At 39.5% G+C, this 18,114-nt stretch overlaps 1 protein-coding gene across 1 annotated transcript in view; it reads right to left on the bottom strand.

Moving 5' to 3' along the window:
- The window catches only part of LOC109970351 (voltage-dependent T-type calcium channel subunit alpha-1I-like), a gene marked incomplete at its 5' end in the record, with an annotated part of 125,189 nt that overhangs the window by 12,754 nt on the left and 94,321 nt on the right, over positions 1–18,114 (bottom strand). Inside the window, 5 exons of the mRNA XM_020617854.1 lie at positions 6,106–6,555; positions 7,641–7,762; positions 9,445–9,523; positions 13,481–13,551; positions 17,472–17,605. Of these exons, the coding sequence (XP_020473510.1) occupies positions 6,106–6,555; positions 7,641–7,762; positions 9,445–9,523; positions 13,481–13,551; positions 17,472–17,605 (856 nt within the window). The remainder of the gene's footprint in view (positions 1–6,105; positions 6,556–7,640; positions 7,763–9,444; positions 9,524–13,480; positions 13,552–17,471; positions 17,606–18,114) is intronic.

The raw sequence follows: 18,114 nt of genomic DNA on the forward strand, positions 1-18,114 counted from the left end.
ACACACCCCCCAAGAAACCCCACAGCAGCCACACATTACACACTGAACACTGTGAACAAGTCCCGCCAGGTCCAAACTATATACCGTCCGTCCAGAGGGGCATTCTGGGGGACCCTGCCAAGTGCCACTCCCTCCCCACTGCAACAGTATACTGTACATGTCTCAGACAGTTTTTATTTGCATGATGTGTGTAATTTTTTTTATATCTTAAATGAATTTCACTTTGCCTCCACAGCAGCAAAAAGCATAAAGGTGGTGGCACACAACAGAAGTGGAGGACCCCTACAGCTTGGTGAGACTAATCAGCACCACCAAACACCTAGTGATATGCCTCTATACAGTGATAGCTGAGGGTGAATAACCACCTTTAAATGTAACCACCATCTCTTTTTCTGTTTCTGTGAAACAAAACTACCTTTCACTTGCAGATTCGCCTCCATTTTCCCTTCATGAAAGAATGAGTAACCACAACCTACTGTAAGACCTCAGATCACAGTGTTGTAGTAATATAGCAGCAGAGCACAGCAGCTAATAATGCAGGGATACATGATGCATGTGATGTGACACAAACATCTAAATTACTTTATTTTGAGGTCAAACTGTAAAGTACTGCACCTGAAATGTCTGAGGTAAACCCTGTTGTGTGCACCACTACTACTGTATACAGTAGGCTAAGATGAACCACAAAGCCACATTGAAATGGACATTTACAGTGGTAATATTTTATAGACTACCTTTGTTTTAGGCTTCATATACATCAGGGGTTTGATTAATACCCACTAGATTGTCTGACTTCTCTTGTTTCTTTGCCATGAGGCATCTTTTCAGTAATTTTGCCTCACAACAGTTAACTTGATGAGTACACCGTTACTGTAGCCATGAAAATGACACTGCATACATACAGTGTAATTATCATTTATATTTATCAAGCTGAGGAAGGCCATTCACTTGCATTCAGATAATATAAAGGAGGCTGTACATATTGGTTTTTGTATGATGTGATAAAAGCACTGATTTTAGTTTGTATAGTACTGTAACGTCAGCTGGGGACAAGAAGGAGCTGGACACCAAAACTGCCGTATTTGCACACTCGCGAGCTGCTATTTTATTACTCACACACCCAGGAACACCACAGCAGCCACACATTACACACTGAACACTGTGAACAAGTCCCGCCAGGTCCAAACTATATACCGTCCGTCCAGAGGGGCATTCTGGGGGACCCTGCCAAGTGCCACTCCCTCCCCACTGCAACAGTATACTGTACATGTCTCAGACAGTTTTTATTTGCATGATGTGTGTAATTTTTTTTATATCTTAAATGAATTTCACTTTGCCTCCACAGCAGCAAAAAGCATAAAGGTGGTGGCACACAACAGAAGTGGAGGACCCCTACAGCTTGGTGAGACTAATCAGCACCACCAAACACCTAGTGATATGCCTCTATACAGTGATAGCTGAGGGTGAATAACCACCTTTAAATGTAACCACCATCTCTTTTTCTGTTTCTGTGAAACAAAACTACCTTTCACTTGCAGATTCGCCTCCATTTTCCCTTCGTTTTGATTTTGTTTTCAGTCCTATTTGTCTCAGGTAGTTACTTTCTCCCTAAGTCTGACTTATATTTTTCCATAGCAGCTCACTTTTTCCTGCTGCCATCCCAACAGTTTACACAGATTGTTCCCTCTAGTCACTGCTCTTTCCACTTCTTTCTGAGAGTTACTGCTAAAGGGTGTGAAGCAAAGACGGAACCCACAGTCAATAACCAGACCTTGGCAGCACCCGCTGATGTATGAGCAAACACGTTCCGAATGTTTCAAGTGCTGGGAGATGCACAATGAGGGGGGAGGCAGCTTGACTGCTTGGCTCAGATTCGAGACCTTGGCTGTGGTAAATGGTGCTCATGAACCTGTTTGATTCACTGCACTGCCATCTGGTTTCTCCCATCCACCAAGGCTGGGAGAACAGCTTTTCTCTTTAGCACTAGGCAAATGCATATGACAAGGCAGTTATTATAGTATACAACTTAATAAAAGTCATTTTCTTTGTGCCTATAGGTTTCACCTTTTGAACAAATTCTGATTTTGACAGTACATAGTTTCTTAAACGGTCTTTCGTTGATGAGCTGCAGTTTCCAAAATGCCTGACTTGTCTCCACAAGGAGTCGAAGTGATCTCTGAAAATCTAATGGGTTATTTGCAAAGAGGTTCCTAGACTTTTGTGTATTTAAGCACATTCATATAAAGTTTTATATGACCCTTTTTCTTCTCTTTCTTTTACTCATCACATATTATGGTGCTAGTTTTGCAGGCTGTGTTCTCTGGAGTAAAAATTAACAGCTCAATATGAATGCATGAAAAACAGGCCAAACACTGCTTATATTCTAACAAAGTGATATGTTGGCTAATAAGAACAGGCATATAAAATACAGTGCCGATAGAAAGACAGGCGAAAACAGCTCTTCCTCTTTATTACGTGTCTTTTTTACTCCTCTTCTGGTTAAAAATATCAGTAGACCATGAGACTGTGGCAGAGCCCGCCACCCACTCACAATCTCACTGTGTCTTCCAGCCATTCTATTCCAGCCCCTCACTCTGTTCTCTCCTCCCGCCTCTGTCACCCACTCATTCAGTGTCATATTTAGGGTTGGATGATAAAGTTAAATTCCTTTAGTATGAACCAAAGGACAAAAAATGAGCTAGGATAATTAGGTTCACACAGAGCAGAAGCTTTGTTTCTGAAAAGGATCCTAAAAGTAGTATGACTGGATTGATTATAGATAATTTGGGGGTTACAAGTGACTGGAAAAAGTTAGACCAAAACCATTGAACCCTGGGTCAGCTGGTATTGACAGCTGAAAGTTAAAACCACAAAGTATGTTGTTTAAATCTTTAATGTGCAGTTTTAACTTGGTGGATGTATCTGAGGCACTAACCAAGCTCCAGTTGGAATTAAATATTTTACAATCCCAACTTTCTAAATTAAAATTTATACTGAATGTTGATAAAACTAAGGGTTTTCTCAAATAGAAAAAAAACCCCAGTATTGATTTAGTTGACCTTGTGTCAGTTGTAGGGAACATGACTGAAGTTATTTCCTCTTACAAATACCTTGGTGGGTGGTTTGACATCTGCCTTTCCTTGAAGCAACACGCTGAACATCTGGTGAAGAAATTAAGATTCAAGTTGGGATTTTATTTTAGACAAAAATCTTGTTTTTCTTCGGAAGCCAGAAGAAAAGCCGGTTGCCGCCACCTTTCTGCCTGTTCTTGATTATACTGATCTGTCACATTATCTTTGTAGACTGGATGCTGTTTATCATAGTGCCTTAAGGTTGATCATAAATTCAAAACCACAGATTCACCATTGTACCCTGATCCTAGAGTGGGATGGTCTTCTCTTGCCATGCACCTGCTAATTCACTTGTTCATTTTTATTGATAAACCCATTCTTGGCAAGTTACCCCAGCATCTTGTTTGTAGTTCAAAATTCTTTGTCAAACTACAACTTAAGATCACAGAATACATATCAGCTCTGTATGCTAGGACGGAGCTGGGAAAGAAGGCCTTCTCCTTCTCTGCTTCGAATACTTGGAACAAATTGTTGAAGTTAAACTGGACAAATTGGTATCATTAACCACATTTAAGACCATGGTAAACTCCTTGACATCTGTCTTATTTGTCACGTCTCTGCAATTCTTGAACTAATGAGGCATTTTAAACAAATTGTAGTGACTGCCTATTGTCATATGTCATTGTAATGTTATTATGTGGATTTTGTTATATTTAACTCTGTAATTGCAAATCTTGGTACTCATTTTGGCAAGTTTTTAAATCTCAGTGGGAGTTCTTAGTTAAATAAATATTAAATTAAAAAAATAATAAATACCATATGAGCAAATTCATGGGAGCAAAAGTCCAGACTTCTTTTTGTAGGTTTGGCTTTCTAGGTATGAAGCACAGCTGGTGCTCCTGTCTCCTACTTCTACTCTATGTTTGTGTTTATAGGGTCATTTCCAATGAGCCATCCTGCAGTTTACCTGGCACTGCTGTTGTCCACCCAAGCATATTAAAGTTGTGGAGTAAACACAGCACCTTAAACTTGTTTGGTGCAAACACAACTTTAGTCAATTCCCACAATCATTCATTCAGTTAGGTGGTGACACAAGTAGTCACTCACTGGCTTTCCCAAAATGCCAACCAATGCTCTCCTCTCACACTCTCTGTCTCAGTTTCCATATACATTTGCTCTGTTTTCCCTCTCTCACTTCCTGATTTCCCATCTTCTCGTCCTCACTTCTCCTTTGTTTCTGTCTCAGTTTGTTTATTTACCCATTTCTTTCTTTCTGCCCCTGCAACTGTTCTTGTTTGCAGGTGCAATCATTTTATGTGAGTGTAGCTTGCACTGACTTGCTGTTTGAGATGCAGCAATCAGGGAGTCGAAGAACCCACCACCACCACTACTACTGCCCCTGCGCATGTTTGTTGTTTAGAATGGTGGCGACTGCAGCTACTTTTGCATGTGTGTGCTTGTGGTTTTTCTGCACAAGTTCAAGTGTTGTGTGTGTGTTTTAGCATTTCCATATCCATGTGTTTAAAAGCCAGCAACATGTTGAATTTGCACAAAGAGGACAGCTGTATTTCATGAATAAAAACAACTCCAGATGTTGTGCAGACACACAGAGCCTGGCTGGGTGTGCAGCACCAACTGTTGCTGTAGAGGAAGCTAATGAATTCTTGAAATAACCAGGATAAACATGCCAATCATGTGTTGTTAATCACAATAGGACCATGGCCTGTTTATGCACTGCATCTCGTGCATGTGCAAATATTTGACTCGTTATCCTAAACTTCTGTTGATGAAAACTGAATCTTCACAGGGAGTTTGCATGATCAACCCCCTAAACCGCTAAATGAGGCTACATGTTCCTCTCTGTTTGTGGGCAAATTTAATTAATAAAAACTTTATTAAGCTAAGTCTAAAAAGAATAATTTTAGAACTTTGGAGTTTTCCGCTTTTTGAAATCAGCAAAAAAACATAAAAGACATAGCTGATGGCAAAAATAATATCAATTTTGTATTAAGTTTATTTTTCTGGCTTTTAAAATCTCCATATTCCATAATATCCAGGGACAAAACATGAGGAACAAAGCAAAAACATATCTCAGGCTATGACTTTCACTGAGGTAATTATATGGTGATGGTTAGTGACTGATGATCCATCTGTTTGGCACTGCTTTCTGAATCTAGACAGGATGTAATGCTGCAGGGAGCATGCAGTTAGGAGATCACCAGTCTCAGAGCCCATCATCTCTTATGATCCCACTCAATTAGCTGATGCTGCTGAGAACTGGACATGAAGTGGCATGTAACCACATGTTCCACTACAGTTTTAATAAGACTTTTGCTTCCATATTTTACTGACTTGACTCAGATGCAGTGTTGTCATTGTTACTGAGTCTTCAAAAGGAAACTAGCACCTTTTCAAAGCCTGAATATTGTTGCTTACTAACAGACCAATGCATTTAAATGAACACAGACACATGATGGATACGAGTTATTTTTACACATCCAGGCTAAATTTGGATAAAAAAGATGTTTTAAGATATCTAAGTCAGGCCAAAAGCTGTTTACACATCCAGGCTAAATTTGGTTAAAAAAGATGTTTTAAGATATCTAAGTTACACACAGTATTAACAGCATTTCAGTGTGATTCTAAATAATCTTGACATCTAAATACTAATAATACACTGTCACTTTATCCCATATTTAGCCCAGTTTAACCTAAACAAACTCAGTTTCTCAAATGAGTTTGAAAGGCAAAACATGTCTGATCACTGCCTGATAGGAATATAATTCCATTGAACAGGTCAAAAAAAGTGAACATCAGGTATAAAAACAATGAAGCACCAATAAAACTACATTCATTATTTTCCCCTGTAATAACCGGAGCCTGTAAGGGAGTACAATAAGTTATAATTTGCATATTGTTGACATGCATCAATAGACTGCCTGCAGTAATCCTGATCTGCATTATAAAGCATCGAAGGGGGCTGAGGCCTGTATCAGCAGTAACAGCAGCAGTGAAAGTCTGAACATGCTCTTACCTGAGCAGGGGAGTAGAGTCGACATCGATGGTTTGTGTGTCCCTCACGAGCTGTTCCGCCTCCTCCTCCATCTCGGAGTGGCATCATCACTCCACCACCTGGACCCCCAACTGTCCCTGCTGTAATTGCACTGGACGCTCCACCGCCCACACCCGCCATACTCGCAGCGCCACCCGTGGCCCCGGCGATGGCACCGATACCTCCCATCATGCAGCAGAGGCCTCCCTGAGCCAGCTCCAGCTCAATCTCAGCATCCATCTCAGCGTCCTCCTGTGCTTCCTTATTGGAATCGTCCAGATGCTTCATCAGCACGGCCACCACCACGTTTATCAGAACGAACTGAGCGGTGAGCACAAAGGACACGAAATACAACGGGGAGATGAACTGCAGTCCAGCGTGGCAGCTGTAGTCGCTGCCAGGGCGACTTGGTGGGCACTCCCTTAGGGTGTCCTGGTGGGTGATGGAGTATTGGTAGATTTTAGTTACTGATGAAGAGGAAAAGCAGGGTCAAACAGAAATTAAGGCAATACAGAAAGAGGAAGGGTGGCTGAATAAAACGGAAGAATTGGTTGCAATAAACAATATTTTTCAATATCAGTTAATGTGTTGATTATTTTTCCAAATAAATAATTTGTTTGCTCGATATAATGTCAGGAAAAATTGCCCACAGCAATCTCCCAGAGCCCAAAGTCTTTAAATGTCTTGTTTTGTCTGACAAACAGTCCAAAACCAAAAGACTGAATCTAGTAAATGTTTGTTATTTCTGCTTCACATACATAAATTATGACTGAATTACACAACTTTTGTCAAATTATTCAGTCAGTCAGCACATCAACAGATTAATCTACCAGTTGTTACAGACAGTGAAAAGCCATGATTAGTAGAATGACGCTGTCTGTCTTGCTTTCATTCACAGCAAGTCACTGTTTAAGAGTCTAATCAGCACTGAATACCCATCTGCCGGATATGGGCTGCGATAAAATTTTAAGAGCTCAGGTACTTGGGTGTGATTGGAGAGTTGACGGCGGTGATAGATGAGAGTGAAGTGGCGGATCAAATAATCAGATTTTGTGAGTGTAAAATTTAATCTTTATTCATCATGGAAAGGTTTTGTTGAGTGCACATTTACTTTTTTGACATTATTTCTCGCCGAAGGACACACTCATTACTCATTTCCCCCGTATAAATATCGTCTGGTCCTGAGATTTGAATTGACCTTTTGAAAAGACCTTTAGCTGCAATTTCGCTTCTCAGCTTCCATCTGTGGCGAGAGTGGTGTAAAATAGGTTTTGGCAGCTCAAAAAAGATAAAATATAATCTGAAATAAATCTCTAGAGTCTCACGTAGAGACAGTCCTTTTTATGTTTGACTCTCATGTAAAATTTTAATACGTTTGTTCTGTCTCAGCTGTAGGAGATGAGATGATGTGAAAACCGATCAGCTCTGCTGATTAGATATCCCAGACCAACTGACAAATGTCAAGCGATAAGAGTGGTATGAATACATAAAATGAATTCTCCTAAAAACTGAAGTACCTTCATGATGCCATTCCAGTTGTCACCAGTTGAAACCTGGAAGAGTGTGAGGAAGGCCATTCCAAAGTTTTCAAAAGTGGCATGTCGGCTCATCCCTTCACAGGGGTAGTCAGCGTTACACACTGAGAGGTGACACGATGAAGAAAGAAGAGAGGGTAAAGACAGCTTTATTGCTTTATTGAGTGCAGACTTGGTTATTCCAAACTTTTGTGTTCAATTATGAAGCAATAACAATTTAAGATGATTTCTTCAGTCACAAAACTTTCGAGTTGTGCTTCATTGTATCTGTCTGCTCATACTGTGTAATTAGAAATGATCGATTGATTGATGTCCTGCTAACAGAAAGGAGGAGCAAAGGACTAGGGCACACTAATTTGGAACCTTCCAAAGTGCAAACAGAAACATATTTTGGAATGTCTTTATCAGAGTCAAAATGGACAAAGACATCAAGTATCACAGTATCATCATAGATTAGCACAGATTTATCAGTGGCTGGTTGATTGAACCACATGTGCCAAACGTCACACAGACTCACCAATGTTATGGGGCCTTGCCAATCACTCAAGTGTAAGATTTCTGTGTCACAGAGGAATCCAGACAAAGCCTTGACTAAGCATAATGGACCATGTATCATTTTCTCCAGTTTTTGCTACACAAGAATTCTTCCGTTGATTGTAATTTCACATCACTTGAATTCTACAAATTACTAGAAATTCTAGGCCAAAAAAAAAATCAGTCAGACAGAAAGAAACAAGTGATTAGTTTTTCATTCTGACCGGCCAAAGAAAGCTATATAGACTGCTTTTCAAAAAATGTGCTGCTAAGAGGCAATAATTTCTTTATTTGACCAAACACAAAATGACTTGAAATGATTTCCAATGACTTGATGGTGGCTGAACAGACACATTGGTCATAACTTACATGAGACCCTTTTCCATCTCCTGGTGGAATCCAGGAACTCGACTTTACTCCATTCTACTCTGTTTTAGTACCAGGTGCTTTGTTTTCCCACTGCAGACAGTCCCCATCACCATGTAGCTGGTTGTCACAGCACTGAGGAAACTGCTGTGAGCCTGCCCTGCTCAAAGCAGCCATAATTATCATCCTAGGACTGTTATTATGCCATTTTATTAAGTCTTATTAAGTTTTTCAGGTGAGAAAATAACCATCTAATTTTCAAATATGTGGTCAATTTATCCAATTAATACCAATTACAAATTTGCTCAGATGTTTTCGGAGATGTAATGACCTGCTAACGTGCCAGCTAGCTAGCTCTGCTTAGCAGGCACAGCTGTATCCATTGTACTTGTATTATCACATCCGGTAACCTACGGGCTACGTGATAAGATGTACGATGTGGTGGCTCACGTAATGTAACGGTTATATTATATAGTAACAGTGGCTCGCAGCCTCTGTCACCATAAACACAACCATCTGTAACACTCGTGAGAGAGAAGTGGCAGCTAATATTATGAATGAACGAAGAACAAGCGACTGGTGTTAGCACCTGGGTTCATCAATGGCAGTATCACTGCATAGTAGTGGCTAGTCTGCAGTGTTTACACACGTCGCCTCAGCTTGCTTGGAACCTCAACAAAGGGGATACCATAAATAGTATCAGGTAATGGGTACTACCACCAAGATATGACTGATGGAAAAACAAATAAGGCGACCAGAGTCAAGTCGAGTTGAGCTGGTACTAAGCGATGGAAAAGGGGCCATAGTGTTGTGAGAGTCAGTGGAAAAAAAGTAGAAATGATAAAGAATTATATTGTATCATGTTTTAGGGACAGAACAGACGTACCTAGTTCTCCAAACAGCTCCACACCCAGAGCTGCATAGATGAAGAACAGCAACATGAAGAGAAGACCGAGATTTCCCACCTGTCACACAAACAATCATATTATATTAACAGACGTAAATCAAATATTTGTTTTTATTGAATGAAATCAGGATTACTTTTACTGTTAGTTGTGGTGGGTCCGGTGAACTGATTCTACTCCCCTGCTTAACTTTTAAGTGTCATTTAAATAGTACAGAATCACAGTTGATGGTTTAATTAACAGGACATGACCAGTCATTTTTCCAATATCACGTATAGCATTTTGCAGCAGTACTGAGTTTTAAATGACTTAGTTAATGTTCATCCTGATACAAAAAAAAAAAACACCTTCCAAACAACAGAATTAGCAGTTTTTTGAATCATCTGTTTCCCCTTTTTCATGCTTCACCCAGAATAAACCAGTATTTTCTCCGTCACTGCAGATGTTTCACACTACAACCAGAAAAGCCTAAAAGTCATAAAGCTACACAGGAACATCAAGGATCAGGTAAACATTTCATCAGATCAGAAATAACTGTAAAAAGTGGACAATTTAAATCACTGTACTACAGAGTTTGGGGAAAACTTGGTGACTTGCTAACAGGTGTGAATCCATCCATGTAGAGACGCCAAGCTTTCACAGACAGAGGTATGCAATGCAAATTGGTAAAGTACCCCTGGGTTAGGCACTAAGCAGAACGCCGTTAGCCAAGTCACCTCACAGGTAAAGCAATGAAGTGCTTTTGAATATGTAACCGTAGAGTTCCAGACAAGTAAACTGAGAGGGTGGATTAGAGAGTTGTTTTAATTGGAGGACAGGGTGACATAGAAGGAAGAGAATAAATAATGAGAGGAAAAGAAATGGGAGAAATCTGAAGTACAGAGACAGCTTTCTTCCTCTCCCCAGCTGTGCATGTTGATGTGTCCTGGTGGATATTAAAAGCTAAGACTTGCCCTGAAGCAGTTTGCAAGTTTTAAGCCCATCTGAGACCTGTAGATCACTCAAGCAGAGAGTGAAAGTACACCAGAGGGATCGATGGAAGACTGCTGGATGCTATGGGAACAACCCGGCAAACGAAGCTAGCAGGAAACGGAAAGGACTTTGATATTTAAACCTTTTGGAACACGTAGTGAACAAACCCACACTGTTTTTCTGTGTTTAGACTAATGAAACCATGTCTCAGTCATCTGCATCATTGTGGAGCACCCTTTATGGTATAGTTGTGTAGGTGTTTTGGTTCATAATGTGGCAAAATGTTTCTCTGACACATTTTACTCATCTGTGAAGAATAACATTGCAAGAAAATTAAGGAAATTTAAAATGACATCTCTTTGAAAAGAGAAAAAGTGATCCTGTAATATGGTTGACACTACTCAAAGTGATACTTTGATTCTCATATAACTAAAACAACTTTTTCACTCACATTAATATAAAACTGGGGGAAAAAAATTGACTCCTCTTTGCCTCCTCTGGTATTGTACTGTTTATTTTAAAAGCACAGCTGGTAATTTACAGCCTTCTATGAACTGACATTTATTTTATTTATGAACTCTGTTCAATTGAAAGCCAGGACTGCAAGGAAAACGAGTTCAAGTGGATGGAAAAGGAACCTATTCATCTGAGGTGTGACAGAAGTGTTGGAGATTTCTGGGACTGTAGCTTCGCCTCAGTGTGTGAGCCTGTTTTTATTTGTGTTATTGCATACACCTGTGTGCCTGCATGTGTTTTCCTACCCAAACATCAAGGAGATCAAAATCCTCCCAGAGGGTTCAGGCAGCACACTGATAAGGCAGCAGAAGTAAAACAAAAATCTACTTCTGGCTGCACAGACTCACTCCATTACAAATTAACTTAATAAAGAGCTTTTTTAAAAAGAGCAGTCAGCCCATATCCATTAGCGTATTTTTCTCTGGTCGCCTTGCATTACAAAAGAAATAAAAAAAAAATTAGACCTTCATAATATTTGTAAAAGGTGGAGAGAGGCAGAGCTTCAGCTACTTCTATTTTATATGCAGCAAGAGATATATTACACCCTAGAGAAGACGCATAAGATGAAAAATGGTATGTCATTTTATGATGGGGCTGTAAGAAGAAATGAGGTAGCGTTTTACACATTTTGGTCTTGTGACCTCGTAATCTCATTTTGAAAATCCAATTTTTATTTGATCTCTGCATGCAAATAAAATAAAATAAAAAAATCTCCTTCATCCGGTTTATAAGGAGCTAGCAGTAAAGACAGCTGGAATTAATCCTATAAAACATTTATACCTTTAGTAGTATTTGGCACTTTTATATGATTTTCTATATCTTTTGAAAACAAGAAAACACTATTTGACAAATGATCATAAGCTGGATCTTTGTGTGTATATTTATGGATTCTGTAGACTGTTATTGCATTTCTGGTTAGATGCTAAACTGCATTTCGTTGCCTTGTACTTGTACATGGGTAATGACAATAAAGTTGAATCTAATCTAATCTAATCTAACTTAGGCTGCAACTGGCTGTAGCGATTTCCAGATGTTGTGCTGTCACAGTAAAGTTACTAACATGGATGAATAAAATGTTCGTCAAAAAATAATTACACCACATCACTCTATATCATACCTAAACAATAAACTGGCACAGATAAATACTTTAGTGGAGAAGTTCTGTATTTTATTATTATTCCAAATCCCATTATGAATGAATTATAGTGCCATAGTAGTGAGTCCTAAAACCTTTTGCGCTTCCAGTTTCAGTGGGTTCTTGGTTAGATGTCTGGAATAAATTCTGTGGTTAAAACGAGCCCAATACATTTTCACGTTTTGTTCTATGAAATGAAGTACATCAGGAAATACCCCACTCGTGATTTTTAATGCTTTTGTGTGTCTTAGAGAGGAGGGTGCTAACAAGTGGCTAAATGAGACTACAGAGGTTTTCTGGGGTTTTACATGTCGTCACAGTGCCTCATCTACTCACTAGCTTACCTTTATAATCTTGTTATGTTTAAACTCACACACTTGCAAACTATTCTAACTAACTGACACAGACATGACCACTAGCTAGATCAGGTAACACTAAGAGGAAGGCTTTTTTGGAAGAGGTAAAACCGCTAAAGCTGGAAGCCGTGTTGAGGGTGTTGAAGTCAAAAAAACACCATGTGATAATTTATCTGACAAAAAAAAAAAAAAAAACATTTCTGCTGCTAACCGGCTGATGGCCAAATCTGTTTTTAAGCACTTTCTGCTGGAGACACAGGAAACACAGCTAATTAATAACTGAACAGATAGAGGCAGACAAAGTGAAGCCTAGATGGCAAGAGAGCAGCAAGAAACCCAGCAACTGTGACTGTTCAGACACAGTGGCAGAGTTTGGAAGAGGAAAAAGGAGAATTAAGGTGAATTAAGGACAAGAGGCTCCAGTATAACATTTCACAACCGAGCCTATGATCTCAGTTAAGACAACTTCAAAAGAATCAGCTTGGTTTGCATTACAGTAAACTCCATCTGCGGGGACCATCGAGCATAACTACTATGATCTAAAGGACATTGTAGCATTTTCCCATGGTGTACACAATTAGTAAAATCTGTCGACATTTACTTGAGTTCACTGTCGTGTTATTAACCTTTCTCTGGCTGTTATAGCAGCTCTCAAAATTCTCAAAATGGTAGTCAAAGACTTCAATATATATGAATCTGAGCAAAGGTTAAAGAAGAAAAAGCCTTGTTGTGTTACCAAGGGAGCAGAACTTTCCTGCTGCTCTCGTCTCATTAACGGTTGTGGGAAGAAACTAATGACAAAGGTCTTTGTTTTATCTGATTAAACAAGAGTAGGAGTATAAAGTTAGCAAACTGTTGTAACAGTGGAGGCAAAATTTTGTCATAACCCGACTTCCTGAAAGTCATAATTCTCAGGGAGCTTCTATCAGTGCTGCTCGTTTATCATTTCTCAAATGTTAATTAAATCCTCTGGGTCCTGAGAAAGCCTGTTGGTATAAGTGTGTGTGTGTGTGTATGTGAGAGAGAGATGCCACATACCTGAGGAAGTGCCTGGACCACTGTGTCTAGAAGGGCTCTCATCCCAGTTGCCATTTTCAACAACTTCAGCACTGAAGAGAAATCACAGCATGAGACATGTATCTTCCACACAAACTTATAGATCTATGTGTGTCTCTGTGTACAACTTTGGACTTGTGTGTTTGGGTGATAAACAATAGACAAGACCTGAAGAATGAGAGAAAGTAAAATAAAGAACAGAAAGATACCACAGAGACAAAGGGGAATGATCAAGACAGATAAGAGGTAGGCAGAGGAAGAGAGGGTGAGAGATAAGAAACGATCAGCAGACAGAATAGGTTTCCTGACTCTCCATTAGAGACTATCCACAGCCCCCAGTGGTCCAATTTCAGGATGAACATGGCTGATGATGCGGTCGGTAGCAGAGAGAAAAAAACCACAGCTGTATTCTGATGGGGAACAGCAAGGGCTGCTCAGATAAAGCATCCAGGGAGACAGGCTTCTCTCAGGATGGTAGATAGTGCATGTGCATGTGAGAGGGAGGTGATGTGTGTGGTTGGAGCAGCTCTACATCATTACTCAGCGCTGTTAGGCCTTTTTCTTCAAACTCCTAGACAACAACATCACTTAGAAGCAGGCAGTTCTGTTTTGGTTAAATCTTTGATGCAACATTTCTTTACATTTGTCACAGACTTGTTAATTAGTTAAATGAACTTAATGTATATCTTTCACTTGAGACTGGATCTGTCCCTGGTTATTTGAAACACGTGACTGTAAATCCAATTCTTAAAAAAACGGGTCTTGATCAATCTAAGCCAAAGAATTATAGGCCAATATCAAAACTCCCTTTTATGGCTAAGGTCTTGGAAAAAGCTGTAGCAGAACAGCTTATTATTTTTATGGAGCAGAATAAACTATTGGATGAATTCCAGTCAGGTTTTCGGAAGATTCATTCCACTGATACCGCTTTGCTAAAAGTATCAAGTGACATAAGGATGGCGGCAGACTCCGGTCGCTACACAGTCCTGGTTATGTTAAATTTAACATCTGCTTTTGACACGGTTGATCATGGAATCTTGATTGGTCGGCTTCAGCATGAACTAGGGTTCTCTGGATCTGTCCTCCGGTGGTTCTCTTCGTATCTTAGCGATCGAACTTTTAATGTTGCTTTAAATAATGTCATGTCAGATGTGGCTGGTTTGTCATGTGGTGTTCCACAGGGATCAGTCCTGGGTCCACTTTTATTTCTGTTACATATATCTATCTTCTTGATCAGATAATTCGGCATTTTAAGAGGGTGTCTTATCATCTATATGCCAATGATGTTCAAACTTTTTGCTCTTTTAATGACTCTGAGTTTTATTTTTTAGCTTCATTGTTAGAATGCTTGTCAACCATCAAGAGCTGGTTTAACAGTAATTATCTTCACATAAACCCCAATAAGACTGAAGTGCTGATTATTGCGCCTGATAATAAGATCCCGTCAATCAGACAACGCCTTGGTTCCCTGGGTTCCTCTGTCCAGTCGAGCATCAGAAACCTTGGTGTTGTGTTTGATCAGACTATGTCTCTTGATTGCCAAGTAAGAAAGGTGGTAAAAAAAATTGTTTTTATCACCTGAGAAATATTTTTAAACTAAGGCAAATGTTATCAAAGGCTGACCTGGAGATGATTAATCATGCTTTTATCTCTGCACGTGTTGATTACTGTAATTCCCTTCTTATCGGTTGCAATATGTCAACTGTAAATCGTCTCCAGATTGTGCAGAATGCTGGAGCCAGGCTTTTAACAGGAAGCCCCAGAAGATTACTCTAGTCTACTGCTCCACTGGTAGCAATTGAATGTAACTCCAGATGAGTCTTTATTATTGTCCGGTTGAAAAATATCATATTACCGTACTTGAGGGGAATTCATGCTTTGCGCAAACCCTCGTGTGCACGTGGACATGGATGAGGGGTGGACATGTGTTCCTATTCATACTAAGCCGATGGTTTCAGGCACTGTGGCACATGCGCAGTTGTGACATTTGCTGTGCGGACCTGATGAAAATGACGTCACTTGACCTTAGCGGATATGGGGACGTGCACGGCATGAATTGCCTCTTAAAGTGATGACATTAAGATTCGGTGTTTCCAAATATCACATCTACTAGGTTTTAATGTGTTTTTATCATTGTTTTACATATTATTCGTTGATATATTGTTGTTTGCCTGCTTTCCGATTTTCATTGTTGTCTTTGTGAAGCACTTTGTGATTTTATCTGCGAAAGGTGCTATATAAATAAACCTTACCTACTTAAATGAATGTGTTTGGATATTTTGTTAGTAAAGTTGCCCCTTGTCTTTGGAAGTAACATTAGGTTACTACCATGAATGTAGCTACACTACACTATAGATGAAATTCATATTGCATCCTTTAATGTATGTATAACAACATAAACTGAATGAATGTCACTTTTGCCTTTTTCCCATTTTAAGGGTACCCACAGCGAATCGTCACAGGTGAAAGCGCTGCGCCTTAACCACTAGCATACCAGGGAAGGCCATAACAACATAAACTAGCAACATGAATATACACCTAACTGCTGCAACTTTTTACTTAAATATTCCACAAGGGTCCCTGAATTTCTTCTTATGTTCAAAGTGGTTTGAGTCTTCAGCTACGTGAAAGAAGTAGATGATTGTGAAACATCTTAATATTCTTCCTCATAGTTGTACAACGTAGTTAACATTCAGACAGAGTGGTATAAAGGAGAGGCTAAAAGTCATCAGTAACTCTCACACTCATAATCAAATACCCCACTTGCTTGTTAATTACCACCGGCTGCTGTTTAATTAGTATAATACCCATGAGTCTATTCAGCGGTCCCTGGGCAGTATTATGGAAGGCAGAGGGTGAAGGTACGGGGGCAAGGATTAAGTGAGACTGGTGTAATTAGCCTTTATTGTCCTCAGAGTGAAGTTAAGAGGAACTACGAGGTCCAGAGAGCCATTTCCTCTGAGCAGTAAGAACACAGGTGCCCAGTGACACACAGTAAAAGGTGAAAGAATGAAAATTAGCTTTACCTTTATTCAGGTAAAACTAAGCTAACAACTGGACTGTATATCATGCAAATGTACTGTATAGTATATATTACACGAATATAAATGCTGTAGAGAATGGGTGGTCTTGACTAAAAATAAATAATTAAAAACATTTTTCTTTAGCAAAACTGTGTTTGTTCCTTAATGTTTCAAAAGACAAAAGGAAAAGAAAAAATATTTTTCACCTCACTTTAACATTCCTTCAGCAATTAATTTTCTGTAAGTTCTCAAATAAAAGCTGCTTTCAAATAATGGCCTAATAAATCCAGGACATTAATTGTGATACACCAGTGCACATGACCTAATGCACATTTTTACAGTGGTAATTCCATCGTTGTAACAGTGATGTTCCCACTAATGAATTTTAATTGCTTTTACTTTGCCATTTTTAATGTTCACTGTTCGTCAGAAGTCTGTGAAAGACAACACTTCCTGCAGATGCTTCACAGTAAAAGCTTACACAAATGGGTAAGATCAAGCCTGAACGTCTGCCAGGCTTTTAATCTGAATTATCAGTGTGGAGTTTCACTGACAGTGAGTGGAAAAAAACTGCGAACCACAAGCAGAAAACTATTTTTATTTAACATGTTGTAAACCTGTGAAATTAGTGCTGTGGAAATTACATTACTTTTAATTTATCCTGACAACTGGTAAGCATTAAAGAATGATACACTTGTATTAACAGGAGGAAAACATGGAGGTAGTATCTTATTAAGATATAAAAAAATATAGTTTTCAAGCAGGTCAAATCATGGAAAATGTAGGTCTCCAATATAAACCTGTTTCAGGAAAGATCCAGCTGAAGCCGAGGTTGTAAGAGTTACACTGTGTGCAATCTTGGTCTGAAAATGCTTATTTGACAGAAATATTATGTGATAGGGGATTTAAAATTAGCTTTTGTGTGTGTGTGTGTGTGTGTGAGTGTGTACCTCGTGCTATCCTGAGCACCCTCATGATTCGGATGATGGTGGGGTTGATGGGAAGTGAGGCGTTGATCTCAATCTCCTCCAGGGTGATGCCCATCACTGACAGAAGCACAATGGCTAGGTCCAACTGGTTCCACCTACACACACACACACACACACACACACACACACACACACACACACACACACACACACACACACACACACAATGACTTTTCAATCTACCATAATCTGTAGAATGTGGCCAGAATACAGGTTAGTCATAAACAGGAGAATGAGTATCAATTTGAAGGACTTCATGTCTGCTCACATCAGGGTCTATGTTACATTTTCTATGAATATTAATGTTCTACATCAACTTTACGTATAATTTGCATGATTCTCCCACAGCTGACTTGGCATAAGCAAAGGTAACAGCCCACCCTTACCTGAAGGCCTGCTCCTCTCATGAATATTTATGTTAATACTAGAAGAACGCTTTCAGTGCTGTGGAAAGCTTAGAGCTTCATCAACAATACTTCCTGTTTGTTATCGTGACTCCTGTCAGACAGAGCTGGACAACAAGCTGCATGTTCGTGAACCGGTCTGATGCTGATATGTGATGTGATCCATAGACATCTTCCAGGAGCACCAAAATATTACCTCT

Source organism: Monopterus albus, unplaced genomic scaffold (assembly GCF_001952655.1).
Source record: "Monopterus albus unplaced genomic scaffold, M_albus_1.0 scaffold195.1, whole genome shotgun sequence".
NCBI lineage: Eukaryota > Metazoa > Chordata > Actinopteri > Synbranchiformes > Synbranchidae > Monopterus > Monopterus albus.